This window comes from Microcaecilia unicolor, chromosome 6 (assembly GCF_901765095.1).
Source record: "Microcaecilia unicolor chromosome 6, aMicUni1.1, whole genome shotgun sequence".
In the NCBI taxonomy this organism is placed as follows: domain Eukaryota; kingdom Metazoa; phylum Chordata; class Amphibia; order Gymnophiona; family Siphonopidae; genus Microcaecilia; species Microcaecilia unicolor.
Window position 1 is genome coordinate 50,261,723 of NC_044036.1, and position 17,733 is coordinate 50,279,455.

Genomic DNA, 17,733 nt, shown 5'->3' on the forward strand with positions numbered 1-17,733 from the left:
ACATGAAAGTTTACTACTGTGAAAAAATTTGCAAAAAGGCACTTCATATGAAAAATAGCATAAAACACTTAAAATCTGGCATTTTTGTGAGTTTCCAAGCATCTTGCACTACTTTACCTACAAAGCACATTTTTGTGAAGTCACTTTGCACTTTATTTAGTTACTATTTTATTTATTTATCTATTGGGATGTATTAAATGCCTTTATAAAGAGATTCACACAAGGTGGTATACAGTAGGTACAGTTTAACATCAAACTTACAATTTTGTTAACAGTATAACAGTAGTAAAATGAACAAGTATAAATATAAATACAATGAAAGAGGAAAACTTGAAAACAGCCAATTGAAACCTAATAATAGGACTACCATGAAACAAGATCAAAAATATACACATTTAACAGCACTGAAATTCAAATAACAGAGATATAATATGATGTAATAATAATTGTGATGGAATATTTAATAAGAACACAATTAGAACATTCAAATAATAATGCTATGATACTAATGCTTTTCTACAATACAGCTTACTGTACAGCTGATGGGTCAAATGCAGATATATATAAATGGGGATATTTTGTGTGGTACAGAGTCAGTTGGGATAAATAAATGGGCAGCTAAACTACTACTACTTACCTCCTCAAGTCAGCTCCTGATTTATTCTTACATCATTTGAACTCGAATCTTACTTTGATATTGTCTCAAGGTTTCTTTCCTTCTGACAATGGCAATATTATTTGACTCCTGTACCTAAAAATACCCAAACTAGCCTAATTTTAGCTTCCAGCTATAGACCAGTAGCCTCAAGTCCTCTTTTTGTTAAAGTAATGGAAGGACTTGTCATGTGCCAACTTATGGAGTATCTCCAGCTTCATGCCATTTTGCATAGTTCACAATTTGGTTTTAGGCCCTCTTACAGTACAGAACTTGTGCTTACCACCCTCTTAGATAACTTTAGGAGAGAATTAAGTTTTGGCAACAAAATATTGATACTTCAATTTGATCTATCTAGTGCCTTTGATACTGTTGATCATAATATTCTTTTAAATATTCTTGACTTTTACAGAATCTGTGGAGTTTTCCTGAAAAGGTTTTCTGACTTTTTAAGATCTAGGTAGTATCAAGTCAAACAATCAGATGTACTTTCTGCCACTTGGTCTCCTGGCTGTGGGGTACCTCAGGGTTCCCCTCTTTCCCCCATTTTGTTCAACATTATGATGATACCTCTTGGTCATCTTTTAGAAAAACCTAGTCTTTTGACATACATATATGCTGATGATGTCACCATTTATATCATACTCTAAGGACATAACTCACATGATTAGTCTAGGGATAAAACTTACGGAATCATGGGCTTCTAATTTCAAACTAAAACTTAACATGGATAAAACTAAGTTTCTAATTATAACTAACCTTCACCATCCTATGGATCTTAGTAACTTTACTATTAAGAACAAAACCTATTCCCTTGAGTCATCAATGAAAATCTTGGGCATCACAATAGATCGTTTCCTCACCCTTGAAAACGTGGAGGGGCATAATCGAAAAGAGATGACCATCTCTAAGGGCGCCCACCTCTAAGGACGTCCCGGCAAAGGGGCGGGGAAACCCGTATTATCGAAACAAGATGGGCATCCATCTTTCGTTTTGATAATACGGTCAGGGACGCCCAAATCTCAACATTTAGGTCGACCTTAGAGATGGTCAACCTAAATGTTGAGATGGTCGACCTTAGAGATGGTTGTCCCCGGTTTTTAGCCAAAATGGAAACCGAGGACGGCCATCTCAAAAATGACCAAATGCAAGCCATTTGGTCATGGGAGGAGCCAGCATTCGTACTGCACTGGTCCCCCTGACATTCCAGGACACCAACCGGGCACCCTAGGGAGCACTGCAGTGGACTTCACAAATTGCTCCCAGGTGCATAGCTCCCTTACCTTCGGTGCTGAGCCCCCCAACCCCCCCCCCCAAACCCACTCCCCACAACTGTACACCACTACCATAGCCCTTTTGGGTGAAGGGGGGTACATATATGTGGGTACAGTGGGTTTCGGGTGGGTTTTGAAGGGCTCACATTTACCACCACAAGTGTAACAGGTAGGGAGGGGATGGGTCTGGGTCCGCCTGCCTGAAGTGCACTGCACCCACTTAAACTGCTCCAGGGACCTGAATATTACTGTCATGGAGCTGGGTATGACATTTGAGGCTGGCATAGAGGCTGGCAAAAAATTAAAAAAAAATTTAAGGGTGGGAGGGGGTTGGTGACCACTGGGGGAGTAAGGGGAGGTCATCCCCGATTCCCTCCAGTGTTCATCTGGTCAGTTTGGGCACCTTTTTGAGGCTCGGTCGTGAAAAAAAATGGACCAAGTAAAGTCGACCAAATGCTCATCAGGGGCACCCTTCTTTTTTCCATTATCGGCAGATTACAGATGATTACCTAACTTTTAAAAGTCTTCTAAAAACACATTTCTTCAGTCTGGCCTTTTTGAATACAAAGAACTCTATTTGAATTTTACCCACACCCTTTTCTTAATCTTGTTTCCCATCTAGTCCTGCCTAATTATGCTCTCACCTATCCACCCTTAATTATTTGTTTGTCCTTGAGATAGTCCAAATCCCTGGTTACTTACTGCACAACTGCACATGTATTAATTTGCTTCTTGAAGTTATTGTAATTTGTGTTATATTCTGTACATTATTACGTTTTATTGACTTTATTGTTTGTTTGTAAGCCACATTGAACTTGAGTCTATTTTGGGCTAATGTGGGATATAAAAGGCATGAATAAATAAATATATAAAGGCAAGTTCTTTGTACAGTTATATAAGTTACAATGTGTGTGGCAAGCTAGTCCAGGCGCACAACGGGTGTATAGTCAGTCACCCTATGTATTAGAGGCTTGGAAGACGAGCCTGGCTTTTACCTGGTTCCTAAAGTAGAGGTAGTCTTGAATTAAATGTAGCCCCTTTGGGAATAAATTCCAGAGTGTGGGGACTACTCCTGAGAAGGCTCGCTGGTGGGTATCACATCGTACAATTTCTTTTGATGAGGGGACATAAAGATGATCCTTGAGAGGATCTTAGAGGTCTCAAAGGTGTGTAAAGGTCTAACATTCTTTAAGTACTCTGGCCCATTTTGTTTGAGGGTCTTGAAAATCAAATTTAGCACTGTAAGGTACTGATTGCCAGTGTAGGTTTTGCAAGAAAGGTGTGATGTGGTCACGCCATTTGCAGCCTTCTATCAGTCATGCTGCAGCATTCTGAATTAGTTGGAGCTGATGCAAACTCTTTTTGGCTTGACTAGTGTACAGGGCATTACAATAGTTGGAATGCCGGAAAGGTAGTGCGCCTTCTTGGTTGCTTAAGACTATGAGCTGTTTCTGAGCCGTGATCTGTACCTGTGATTCCTGTGAGCTGCCCCTCTGGGTTTTTCCATCTTGTTCTTCTTCACCCCCACTGGGACATTGCTGGCCCTGCCCCCAGTGACATCAGCGGGTGCGCAGGGTGAAGACTGGGGAGTGAACGCCCTGGAGGCACTGCGTGCCGGTAACGCCGACAAAGGAGCGTGACTAAGGAGCTCCTTAGAGAGCTCCTTTGAGCAGCTTTTGAGTGGCTTGAGCAAGAGTTGGACTATGATGTTAGTTTTTATTGTTTGTTTTGTTGTTTTTTTTAATACTAATTTGATTTTTGTGCTTTAAGATAATAATGTGCAAGATATCTGTTGTTATGGGGAATGGCCATTATGACATTTTGGCCCCTGAATGAGGTGGGGATATTAAAGGAAGGTGGTGATTTTTTTTATGAGATACCATTACAATGAAATGTTAATTCTCAGGACACTGACTCTTAACAGGTAGCATTATTAAATGCTTGGTCTGTTCGGGGAAAAATTTCTTTAGTACATGACTTATTTTAGCAGTATAGTTTAGATATATTAGGGATAACAGAATCATGGTTAGAGAATTCAGATGGTGTCCTTTTGAACTCCTGTTGCCCAGAGGGTATTTTTATGGGAATGGGTTTATAGGGAGGGACGGCGAGGGGGAGGAGCTCTATTAATTTACTGTGCATCATTGAGATTAGTGAAGCTATTTGAAGGAGTGTGTTGTGGAGCCGAAATCTTGGTGTTAAAAGGAGAAATGTGTTCTGTTTTTTGCTATACTGTCCTCCGCAGTTGTTTCAAGGAGATTACTCTGCTTTACTGACATTTATGATATCTTTGGTTGTAGATGTATCTAGATTAGCAATTATTGGAGATTTTAATATTGCTTTTTCTCCATGTATATAATTGGTTAAACAGATATTGGATGTGTTGTCTGCGCTCTCTTTGGAGCAGATTGCTAAAGTTGCTACGCATCATGAAGGAACATTCTTGATCTGATACTTGTCCCTTTAGTTTGGGTTGATAGTGTGACAGTTGATGTATATATGTTGGGGTGGACTGATCATGCTATATTATCTTTTTCCATTCCAGTTCCTACAAGTAATGAGCTGCGAGGTCCCTATTTGTATTGTAAGCGACCTTGGGTGGATACAGATTTGTTGATACAGGAATGAGCCCCTAGGTTAGGAGACCTATCTTCTGATTCTTCTGATAGGGTTGTTTCTCATTGGAATGTAACTTCCTAGGAAGCTCTGGATGTGGTTACGCCTAAGCAGATATTTTAAAAAAGGGAAAGTGATAGATCTGTGCCTTGGTTATCGGTTGGGATGAGGCAGGTCAGAAGGGAATTAAGGCAGGCTGAGAGGATATGGAAAAAAATCAAAAGATGAGGACTAGCGAGATGAATATATGAAGAAGTTAATGGAATAAACTACTGATTAACTGAAAGGTGGAACAAGTGAGAGGTATATTTCAAGAAACGTGCTATGGATCCTAGAGAGTTATATCGTGTTGCGCACTCTTTGACGTAAGAGTCGTCTGCTGTAAAAATATCATCTCTTTTTTCTCTTTAGGAACATATGTGTTTTTTTAATGCAAAAAGTATCTCAGATTGTTACCAGTTTTCCCAAGGATGTGGTTGTGGATGACATGCAGTGTAAAAGGGAAATTAAGTTGCAGGAGTTGAGGTTAGTGATTTGGAGATTGGTAGGTACTTGTCCCGTTGTCGTCCTACGGGATCAACGATGGACATTTGCTCTCCTAATGTCTTGAAAAACATGAAGAATTTTGCAATAACTGAAATGGTAAAGATAGTAAAGATGTTTTTTAAAGAAGGATATGCCCATCTGACCTGAAATTAGCAGCAGTGCATCCTGTTATTAAGAGTGTTTAAGTAGGGGTAGATGATTTGTATAATTATCGACCCACTTCTGTTCTACCTGTTCTGGCTAAGATTTTAGAGCTGTTTTGACTGTTTTTTATGAGAAAATGATTTTTTAATTTGGTTTCCGCAGAGCGCATAGCAAGGAAGCCATGTTGGCTGCCACGATAGATGAGATAAGGGTGCATCTGGACAGACATCAGCAGCCTTTGACACAGTGGACCATGATATACTGTCGCAGCACCTCTGTGCATATGGTCTTGTGGGGACCATGTTTGACTGGTTTCAATCATTTTTGAATTTGATTCATTTGTGTCTACAGCCTGTATGCACTCTACTGCAATCCTTAGGAGTTTCTTATAGGATTTATGCAGATGATGTCTAATTTTTTGTGCCTGTGTCAGTGACTGACACCAACATGATGTCCTGATTGCAATCGATTTTTGAAGCAATGATGGATTAAGTGAAAAACAATTGTTTGCAAATGAATGCAGCTAACAGAAATAATGTGGGTTGTATTGGATTCTTCATTAGTGTTACCAACACAATTATGAGTGTACCTATTAAGACTGTTAAACAGTCTTTACATTTAGACCGCAAGTTCAGGTTTTGATTCATTCTTTGTATTTTAAATTCAGAATATTATCTCGACTGAAATCAATTTTGTCTTGGACTGATTTTAAAACAGTGTTGCAATTTCTGGTATTTAGTTGCTTAGATTATTGTAACATTATCTTGGGTTGCCAAAGTACTCCCTTCAAGCGCTTCAGACAGCAATGATTTCAGCCGTGCGATTGTTATTGGGATTCTCCCGTTCTGAACATATTTCCTCTAGACTGAAACACTTGAAGAGGTTACCAGTGCAATGGAGGATTCTGTATAAGTTGTTGACTATGGGTCATCAAGCTATTTACCAAGATTCAGCTTCTTACTTGAAAGCTGAGGTACAGTGGTAATGCCATCACGATCTGTGTGCTTGGAGCTGTTGACTCCTGCATTGAAATACTTGCACTTGGAACTCACAAAGATGGGTACTTTTTCCAACCATGACCCTACTGCATGGAACAGTCTGCCATTGTGGCTCAAATGTGAGACCTACAAGCCAGCATTTCGGAAACTCCTTTCTTTTGTTTAAGGCTAAGTTTCATTGTCCTGTTTAAGTGATGTATTTTTGATACGTCTTGTTTTTGCTGCTTTTGTATTTTTGTTTATTATATATTTTATGGATGTTTTTATTGTGATCCACTCTGGAGAAGGGCGGACTAAAAAATTAATAAATCTAATTTTTCCTAATCTAATCTAGTTGTGATGTTAATATGGCATGGATCAATGTGGTCAGACTCGTCTTTTCTATATATGGAGAGAGATTTTGTAGCTGTCATAGATGATAGAGACAATTTTTAAAGGTTGTTTGAATTTGCAGGATCAGAGTGAGTGATGAGTCTAGCAGTGGAGTTCATACTTCCCAAAAGATATTTTGAAGTCAGGTATTTGTCCACTTGTGTTAGGTACCCAAAGAATCCCTGTTTTGCTTGGATTCAGGCATTTGTTGTTGTTTGCCCATTCCTGAGTTGCGGTTAGGCAGGCAGAGAGTTTACTCAGAGCTGTGGATAAATCTGGTTCAATGGGCATGAATAGTTGCACATCATTAGAACAGATGTAGAATTTTGTGTCCATTGACTGAAGCAGCTCAGCCAGAGGCTTGAGGTAGATATTAAATAAAATGGGAGACAGTATAGATCCCTGCGGCACTCCACAGTTTAGTGCCTAAGGTAATGATGTGCTGTTGATGAACAGACCTGATTTTTGTCTGTCTGACAAATAGGATTTGAACCACGTACCTGTTTCTGCCAGTCTTATAATCATGATACTATGATCCACAGTGTCGAAGGCTGCTGAGAAATCCAGCAACACTAGTAACGAAGCAGATCCTCTGTCATTTTAATATATGGTTGTGACAGAACAGTGTGTTTTAAACCTGTAAAATTGCCTTTATTAACTTTGAAATGCATTTCTCTAGTTTGGCCAACAGGTGGTGCATGTTTATGTTAAAGCTGTTATAGAAAAGTGCATGCCCTCTTTTAGTTTCACTTAGGGGTCCATTTACAAAGGCGTGCTGAAAAATGGCTTGCAGTAGTGTAGACGTGGGCTTTGGATGAACGCCGATCCATCTTTCAGCACGCCTGTGAAAAAGGCCTTTTTAAAATTTTTGCTGAAAATGGACATACGGCAAAATGAAAATTGCTGTGTGGCCATTTTGGGTCTGAGACCTTACCACCAGCCATTGACCTAGCAGTAAAGACTCACGCGGTAACCGGGTGGTAATGACCTATGTGTGCCAAATGCCACTTACGCGCGCCTAAAAATAAAAAATATTTTCCAGATACACGCCAAAAATGAAATTACCACAAGAACCATGCAGTTGCCGGGAGGTAACTCCATTTTAGCGAGTGTTGGGCACGCATAGACGCTTGCGCGACTTAGAAAAAGGACCCCTTAGTGAAGAAGTGAATCTACAGTACTGGGAGCAGTATACTTTTAAAACTTGACTGGGCTTTGATTGGCCTGGAGTTTGAAATTACCCAGCAGTTGTTGCTGGTTGTTGCTTTAGTCTTAGCTCGGGAGAAAAGAGAGACAGAACTCTTTGCTGAGGCTTGGTGAATTATATGTCCTGAACTTCCCAGATACTGTTTAGAAAGTATGCAAATGCTTAGTTACCATTTAATTGATCCATAATTCAGTTACTTGCTATTGTTTGCTGCTTGCACCTTTTTTTGTCCATTTTTCCAGTGTGACAATAAACCTGTTTAGTTAGTTGACTCTGTCTGTCTGGACTGATAAAAAATCCCGGTGGTTTGTGTGTTGAGTCTGTGAGTGCTTTCTAGGAACTGTGGGACCACCAAGAGTATAGATCCAGTAACCTAGAAATCACTGGGGATAATTGGAGAGCGGGAGACTCGCCCAGAGGCTGTTGTGACCCAGTCGGTGGGAGGAGGGTGCAAGTGTAGAGCACAAGTGGCAGGTGCAGGCAGACCTGAGCTGTGCTGGGGACAGACCCTCTAAGTGGCTGTGAGGTAACCCCAGGAAGGTGATTACGCATTTTGTGACAATGAGGTTCTTTATGATCAACATGCTTAGAAGACTTTTGAGTTAAAATGATCAGAAATGCTGGAACTGACAAGAAAGAAACGAACAAAGATCTGTTTTTTTTTTAATTCATCATGAGCCACAAAATTGTACTGCCTGTCACCTTCTGAATAACCATTAACATCCACTCCCTCACAATTTTCCCCTTCAGACTATTACTGAATGATATTTATGACTTTTATTTTCTGGAATGTCACCTTTTGTTCATTCTGGTCAGAACTGAAGGACTGGCAGAAGAGGCTCCAGCCCACTTAAACTCCACTTAGTGGGCCATCCCTAGATATTCAACGGCAGTTAACAGCACATTGACGCTGAATAATGCCTCTGATGTAGAAACTATTGGGGTGAGCTGTGGGCAGAGTCAGGGAAGAGCCACAAGTTATGTGGACACCGGTCATGTTCAGTCCTGGTACCAACTTTGTTAAGCAAGAACATAAGAAAATAAGCTTTGCCATACTGGGATAGGTTGAAGGTCTATGAAGTCCAGTACCCTGTTTCCAACAGTAGCCAATTCAGGTCACAGGTACCTGGTAAGATCCCAAAACAGTAAAAACAGATTTTATGCTGCTTATCCTAAAAATAAGCAATGAATTTTCCCCAAGTCCATCTTAATAATGGCTAATAGACTTTTCTTTTAGGAAATTAGCCAAATCTTTTTTAAACCCTGCTAATCTAATGGCTTTTAACACATTCTCTGGCAACAAATTCCAGAGTTTAATTACAGGTTGAATGAATAAATGATTTCTCCAATTTGTTTTTAATGTACTAATTAGCAGCTTCATTTCACACCCTCAAATCCCTCTACTTCTTCCAAAAGCAATTCACATCTACCCATTCCACTCCACTCATGATTTTATAGGCCTCTATCATATCTCCCTTCCAAGCTGAAGAGCCCATCCTCTTTAGCCTTTCCTCATAGGGAAGTCAACCCATCCCTTTTATCATTTTCGTGGCCCTTTATTGAGCAAACTCTGTCATTGTGTCCAGGGAAGGGTAATCTGTACTACACTTAGCACCCCAATCATTGTGAAATGTAGGCACCTGTTCTGAATGCAACACTGGCCTCATTCTAGTCAGCAGACAGAACTGTACAAAAGGTAATCCTATCTTTGCCCACTTGGCTCTGCGGGTGCCAGTACTGACTATCAGGTGGCAGCTGACTTGAATATTCAACATCAGTGCCCAGATGTGGCCTGGCATTGAATATCGAATCTTAATTCTGCCTGTGGTTGTCAGTGGCTTAAAAAATGCACACCACTATTAGCTGAATATTGGCCCAAAGATGTATTAAGTTCAATAAGAATGTCTCATCAATGTTATTAACTTTTAATCTGCGAAATCAAAAGCTTAAAATTTTCCTTCAAGAAAAGAGCCAGTCAAGGCCACAGCAGCAGCTGCATTAAAGAAAATGAGGACTGTGGCCTTGCAACCATGAAGAAAAAAACAGAGCTTTAAAGAAATGATAGAAAAGATTATCTAAATATAATACTAGGGTAAAGAAGGATAGAAATATGATTGATGGAGCAAACTATTGAAATCCTGCTGCATCCACCTTTCATTGTGAAAGCTCTGCAGGGTGGCATGTATGTAGGAAATCCCCAAGTATGTCCAGAAGATTATTATGGCTCCTTTTACAAAGCCGCAGTACTGATTCCCGCGTTGCAGATGCGACTAAGATCATAGAAATTGAATGGGCTATGTCGCATTTGCTGCACCAGGAATCAGTACTGCGCATTTGTAAAAGGAGCCCTTAATGTCTACACCATCAGATGATGTCATTCACTTGCATGGAGAATCTGTTACAACTACAAAAAATGATTTTTATTAAGTCTAGCTTTGAAGTATATAATAGACTGCACAGTCACATAATTTCTGTAGAATAAACATTATTAACTGGAACATTTCTAAAATAACATTTTTAGACAGAAACCTTTTAGAACTTACTTTTTTCATAAATGAGGACCTCAAATCTTCCTCATCTGGTTCAGTTTTGACAATATTATTCATAAACATTTTGTCAAGAAATGTCATGTTTTGACTGCAAATCTGTTGCCTTTCGTCGTTAATGCTCAACATCCTTTTTGCAATTTCATCTAGAGGACTTATACTTTACAAAACAAAAGAAAGATTTTGTTATATGATTTTTAAGTCTATAGCAAAAATATTTCAGTTTTTAGCAGAGATTTGCAATTGACACAGAATGGAGATCCCCCTTGAAAACAGAATCAGAACAATAAAGTGCAACAAAGGTTCCATATTAAAATAATGTGGTGCCGTGTAACATAGAAATGAAGACCAACAAACAAATTGTAGATGATACTTTTTCATTCGACTTAGAGGTATATTTATGCAAACTTTTAGGAACCATGCTTTCCTCATCATGTTACCATAGGTCATTTTTTATTTCATCCATGTCAACCTTTATTCCTATATACAAAACAATCAAGATTTGAAAAGTCGTTCATCTCTGCCAGCACTTAGCATTAATAGATGTAGCACAGGGGTAATTTTATGAAGTATTTTCCATGTGTATATGTAAAATGCTAAACATTTACATTCATAGGACTAGATTCAGTAAATGGCGCTCAGAAAATGCCACCGATATTAAGAAAACACAATTACTGATTCTTTTAAGAACCAAATAAATAAGTTTTTCAATTTTCATCATATGTTCCTGAAATTCAAGATACAATTTCCAATAATCCTTTGCCAATTGCTTTAATTTAATGCCCTTGGGGTCAATTTCCATAGTCCTATATAGATGCAAAGTTCACGGGTACTTTTCACCCACAAACTTTGCATCTATTTTCAAAGTGAAAAACTGCCTGTAGAAAAAAACCCTCCTTTTTCTACACAAACGTTTTACAAACAAAACAATGTATGTCCTTTTGAAAATACAGAAAAATCTGTGCTGTGTCAATAGAAACATATAAAATGACAGCAGATAATGGCCACATGGCCTATCCAGTATGCATACAATTTGAAGTGCCTGTATACAAATGAAAGAAGCCTAAAAAATAAGATGGGGGAGTTATATATAGCACTAAATGATAAAATAGATAAGCATCTCAGAGACTTGGTGGAAGGAGGACAATCAATGGGACACTGTCATGCGTATTTTCAAAGCACTTATCCTTACAAAGTTCCATAGGTTCCTATGGAACTTTGTAAGGCTAAGTGCTTTGAAAATGAGCCCCTGTGTTAACAGGGTACAAATTATATCGCAATGATAGAGGGGGATCAAATTGGAAGGAGTTGCGCTTTTTGATAAAGAGGGAACTGAGTCAAAAAAAATAAACATTCTACATGAAAAAGAGAGCAGCAAGGAATCACTATGGATAGAAATTCCGTGTTTGAAGAGGACTATTCTTGTAGGGGTGTACTATCATCCGCCAGGACAGAACAAACAGACAGATGAAGACATGTTTACAGAAATTAGGAAAGCTGGAAAATTGGGCAAAAGTATAATAATGAGTGATTTCAATATTGACTGGATAAATATTGCATCAGGGAGCGCCAGGGAGATAAAATTCCTAGATATAATAACTAACTGCTTCTTGGATCAACTGGTTCAGGAACCGGCAAGAGGGGGTGCCATTTTAGATCTAGTCCTTGGTGGAGTGTAGGGCATAGCATGAGAGGTAATGGTGTTGGGTCCTCTGGGCAGAAAACAGAGGGTAGGGTTAAATGGCCATTCCTCTCAGTGGAGGAGAGTGATTAGTGGATTGAAGCAGGGATCTGTCCTGTGACCGATGCTATTTAACAATGAGTGAGGTGATTAAATTTGCAGATGACACGAAACTATTCAAACACATGCAGACTGTGAAAAATTGCAAGAAGACCTTAGGAAATTAGAAGACTGGGCATCTAAATGGCAGATGAAATTTAATGTAGACAAATGCAAAGTAATGCTCATTGGGAAGAATAATCTGAATCATAGTTACCTGATGCTAGGGTTCAGCTTGGGGATCAACACCCAAGAACAAGATCTAGGTGTCGTTGTAAACAACAAACTAAAATCTTCTGCAGTATGTGGCGGCGGCCAAAAAATTAAACAGAATGCTAGGAATTATCAGGAAAGGGACAGTAAATAAGACTGAGAATACTATAATGCCTCCATGGTGCGACTTCACCTTGAGTACTGCATTCAGTTCTGGTTTCCGTATCTCAAAAACAGATACAGCAGAATTAGAAAAGATTCAAAGAAGAGCGACTAAAATGATAAAGGGGATAAACTCCTCTCATATGAGGAAAAGTTAAAGAGGTTAGGGCTCTTCAGCTTGGAAAAGAAAAGGATGAGGGAAGATATGATTGAGGTCTACAAAATCCTGAGTGGTGTAGAATGAGTAAAAGTGAATTGATTTTTTACTCTTTTAAAAAGTACAAAGACTTCAATGAAGTTACATGAAAATACTTTTAAAACAAATAGTTAAGGGGAAGGGAATGGGACTTGACATAATGCCTTTCTGTGGTAGTTTACGTGGAGGGGCATAATCGAACGCGAACACCTATCTCCGAGAACGGGTCCGTGAAGGGGCGGGCCAAACCGTATTTTCGAAAAAATGGACGTTTTTGAGCTGGGCGTTTGTTTTTTTTAGCGATAATGGAAACTAAAAACGCCCAGCTCAAAAACATCCTAATCCGAGCCATTTGGTCATGGGAGGGGCCAGGATTGGTAGTACACTGCCCCCCCCTGATATGCCAGGACACCAACTGGGCACCCTAGGTCAGTGCGGTGGACTTCAGAAAAAGCTCCCACATGCATAGCTCCCTTACCACGGGTGCTGAGCTCCCAACCCCCCTCCCCCAAAACCCACTACCCACAAATGTACAACACTACCATAGCTCTTAGGGGTGAAGGGGGCACCTACATGTGGGTACAGAGGGTTTTGGAGGCCTCCCATTTACCAGCACAAGTGTTGCAGGTGGGGGGATGGGCCTGGGTCCACCTGCCTGAAGTGCACTGCAGTGCACTGCAGTACCCACTAAAAGTGCTCCAGGGACCTGCATACACGCAGGCCTCTAGGACTTGTTGCTGCTGTATAACATTGGCACACCAGTTGACACCTGAAGACTAATCTCTCCGAAAACGTCCTTTATTGGAATAAGCATGTTTACTCACAGTTAACTGCAGAGGTTGTGCCCCACTGGCAACGAGTCTCCCTGGTACTGAGATTAGCAGTAGGTCAGAGCTGGCAGAATGTTGTACAATGCCCTCTTTCAGCCACATTCAAGGTAAGAACTAAGTTGTCTAACGTGGCTAACACAGGAAAGGGAACTAAAACTGGCTTACAAAAATGGCCACTACCGCATGGACTACAAGAGGAAACACAACAGGGCACACTCTGACCCAGTAGGCAGGGGGAAAAGCACCATGGGAGAAGAGCCTACCAACTACCAACATCGTGAGACTGTAACACAAGCTAATGAAATCACGGAGCCCAATACCCTACACCCACCATAATGCAATGCTGATGTGACCCTGTACTGCACCCGAGAGCCACATCTGACCCAGGGAAAGGCTGTGAGAGGATCAAACACATTCTGCTGTCATGGAGGTGGGTACGGCATTTGAGGCTGGCATACAGGCTGGGAAAAAAGTATTTAAAGTGGGGGGTTTTTGGTGGGAGGGGGTTAGTGACCACTGGGGGAGTCCGGGGAGGTCATCCCCGATTCCCTCCAGTGGTCATCTGGGCAGTTGGAGCACTTTTTTGGGACTTGTTCGTGAAAAAAAAGGGTCCAAAAAAAGTGACCCAAAATCGCGGTAAAAACGCCTTTTTTTTTTCGATTATCAGCTACAGACGCCCATCTCTCCTCGGCTGATAACCATGCCCCAGTCCCGCCTCCGACACGCCCACGTCAACTTTATTCGTTTCCGCGACGAAGTGCAGTTGGAAACGCCCAAAATCGGCTTTCGATTATACCGATTTGGGCGCCTTTGCGAGAAAAACGCCCATCTCCCGATTTGGGTCGAAATATAGGCGTTTTTCTCTTTCGATTATAAGCTGGATAGTATATACAGGTAATTATTTGTACCTGGGGCAATGGAGGGTTAAGTGACTTACCTTCCAGAATCACAAGGAACTGCAGTGGCAATCAAATCCAGTTCCCTAGGATCAAAATCTACTGCACTAACCACTAGGCTACTCCTCCACTCTGGAACTCTTTTTCAAAGGATGTAGTAACAACAGCATATCTGGGTTTAAAAAAGGTTTGGATAAGTTCCTGGAGGAAAAGTCCATAGTCTGCTATTGAGATGGACATGGGGAAGCCACTGCTTGCCCTGGGATTGGTAGCATTGAATAATGCTACTATTTGGGTTTCTGCCAGGACCTTGTGACCTAGATTGGCCACTTTTGGAAACAGGAGACTGAGCTACATTGATCTGACCAATGTATGAAAAAGCATAACTTAACTTTAAACAGCAGGAGCAATCTCAACAGGGACCTGTTTCACCAAGAGTATATTGTTTGTTTTGTTCACAGTTCTATGTGTCGGTAGTGAACCAGGTTCCCCTGATGAAGCCTGGAAGTGAAATGGGTCCCCGTTGGAATCACTCCTACTGTTTAAAGTTGTTATGCTTTTTCATGCACACAGTGAAGTAACTGTTGACTCAATGGATGTTTTGATACTCTTGATATACTCTCCTTATTGAAGCCAAAAACGATTAAGACTTTGGTTACAGGAGCATGAGCTTCACTATTAAAGATTAAAGACTTAGTTTAAATGGAGAGGGTTTTTTTAGACCAATGATTGAGACTCTGAGCTGTGGAATTGGAAATGTTATACCCTGATACGGGAATCATTTAATTTTCATCAGGCAATGAACCACAGCCAACTGAGATCTTTTTCCTCCATTGCTCCTTGTTTATCTGTATTTATTTGCACTTTGGCTGAATAATTTACCTCATTGATTAGGAGAGGGTATTTGTTCTATTGCTTCTTTTGGGGTTTTATTCTTATGTTTAGTCATACCAAGTATAGGACAGGTACAAATCAAGGTAGGGTATACACAAAAAGTAGCACATATGAGTTTATCTTGTTGGGCAGACTGGATGGACCACGCAGGTCTTTTTCTGCCATCATCTACTATGTTACTATCCTTTCCTCTCCCTTAGAGATGTTCTGTGCTTGTCCCATGTTTTCTTAAAATCAGATACAATCCTCAACTCTACCACATCCACTCGGAGGCCATTCCACGCATTCACCACCCTTTCTGTAAATAACTTATTCTGTACCCTAACCCTACCTTACCCATCTGCCCTATAGCAGGTGATCTATGGTCTGCTCCACAACCCTCAAGAATACTTCCACTGAATGCAAATGTATACTTTTAAACCAAACATAGGGTGGGAATTTTTAAAATAAATCAATAATTGATTTGAAAATTGTCCTCTGCAGAATATTTCCAGTTCTAGAGAAAATGAAATATCACATACCCTAATCGTTTTCTGGTTAAATATCCTCGTATTCTTCTTTGGATAATCAACACTGGTGAATTATGTGCTAAGATTTGATTGATCTTTGAAATAATGTCTCTGACCACATTGATTTCATCCTGAAATGATGCTTCCTATGTAAAGTAAAAAATATCGATCAGACCTTCATGTAATCTGCTCTTACTAGAAAATAGATTTTAAAGTTATCTATTTTCAAATAACAAGTTTGTTTTTTTTACTATAAAAGTACCATAGAAAAGAAAGGATATCTGTTTACTAAAGTGCAGAAAACATTTACCATGTGAATTACTGCACAGTAACAATGATAACCTTTTGAAAGTTGTTTATTCAAGAAATTTGGATATTTGATTATGCCTCTGATGCAGGCACAAGTCAAAACATGGCCGCATCTGGCTTTTTTGAATAGAAGTGACACTATATTGTTTGGAATTTTGTGTTGACATTTAACTCTTTTTCACTTCTCAACAGTTATCACATTGCTACAACACTTACCACATGTTAATTTGCACAGTAACCGCTTGCTACCTCATGGAGGTAGGAAAGGGGTGGAGAATGGCTGGATTATGGGCATGATCAGCTCCTATGGTTAGCAAGTGGTAAATTACCATGTTCTGTCACCACTGCAGATAGTGCGGTGCACTTACTATTTTCTCACGAGGTGTTAACTCCATAATGAATATTTTCATGAGACAGATTTGCATACACCGCCTCCACTGCGTGCAAATCTCTCTCATGAATATTTATTGTGGGTATCCTGAAAACATGATCGGTTGGGGTGCCTCCAGGACCAGGTTTGGAAACCACTGATCTAAACAAAAAGGGATGCAAACGAGAGGACTGAAAACTTCCATTACATCCCAAGGACTCAGAGGTTGTTTTATCTGTGTATTCTGACTGTCCTAGTTCTGCTGATGGCCCTGAATTGGACATTTCAAAGGCAGATGGGGGTGATGATCCTACTGTAGCTAGGCTGTTTTTGAGAACGGAGTTGTCTCTGTTGATCACAAAATCTATGGAGGCTTTAAACATTTCTTCCTCTGCTTCTCAGTCCTCTGGTCCTGTTCTATTTTGTCAATTTCCTCAAAATGTACCACCTGTTCCTCTGATCCCATTCCCACCCACCTTCTTAATGCCATCTCTCCTGCTCTTATTCCTTTTATCTGTCATATTCTCAACCTCTCACTTTCCACTGCGACTGTCCCTGCTGCCTTTAAACATGCTGTGGTCACACCTCTCCTTAAGAAGCCTTCACTGGACCCTACTTGTCCCTCTAATTACCAACCCATCTCCCTCCTTCCTTTTCTCTCCAAATTACTTGAGCGTGCTGTTCACCGCCGCTGCCTTGATTTTCTCTCCTTACATGCTATTCTTGACCCACTACAAACTGGTTTTTGCCCTCTCCACTCAACCAAAACTGCGCTTACTAAAGTCTCCAATGACCTATTACTGGCTAAATCCAGAGGTCAATATTCCATCCTCATTCTTCTTGATCTTTCCGCCGCTTTTGACACTGTCGATCACAGCATACTTCTCGATACCCTGTCCTCACTTGGATTCCAGGGCTCTGTCCTTTCCTGGTTCTCTTCCTACCTCTCCCTCCGCACCTTTAGTGTTCACTCTGGTGGATCCTCTTCTACTTCTATCCCTCTGCCTGTCGGCGTACCTCAGGGTTCTGTTCTTGGTCCCCTCCTCTTTTCTATCTACACTTCTTCCCTTGGTTCATTAATCTCATCCCATGGCTTTTCCTACCATCTCTATGCTGATGACTCCCAAATCTACCTTTCTACCCCTGATATCTCACCCTGCATCCAAACCAAAGTTTCAGCGTGCTTGTCTGACACTGCTGTCTGGATGTCTCAACG

The 17,733-nt window shown here is 40.5% G+C and overlaps 1 protein-coding gene across 1 annotated transcript in view; it reads right to left on the minus strand.

Annotated features, from left to right (window-relative positions):
• Positions 1-17,733, minus strand: part of LRRIQ3 (leucine rich repeats and IQ motif containing 3) — a 111,654-nt gene that overhangs the window by 65,272 nt on the left and 28,649 nt on the right. The window contains exons 4-5 of the mRNA XM_030205707.1: positions 15,851-15,984; positions 10,356-10,518 (exon numbers count right to left, since the gene is read on the minus strand). Coding sequence (XP_030061567.1) covers positions 10,356-10,518; positions 15,851-15,984 — 297 coding nt within the window. The remainder of the gene's footprint in view (positions 1-10,355; positions 10,519-15,850; positions 15,985-17,733) is intronic.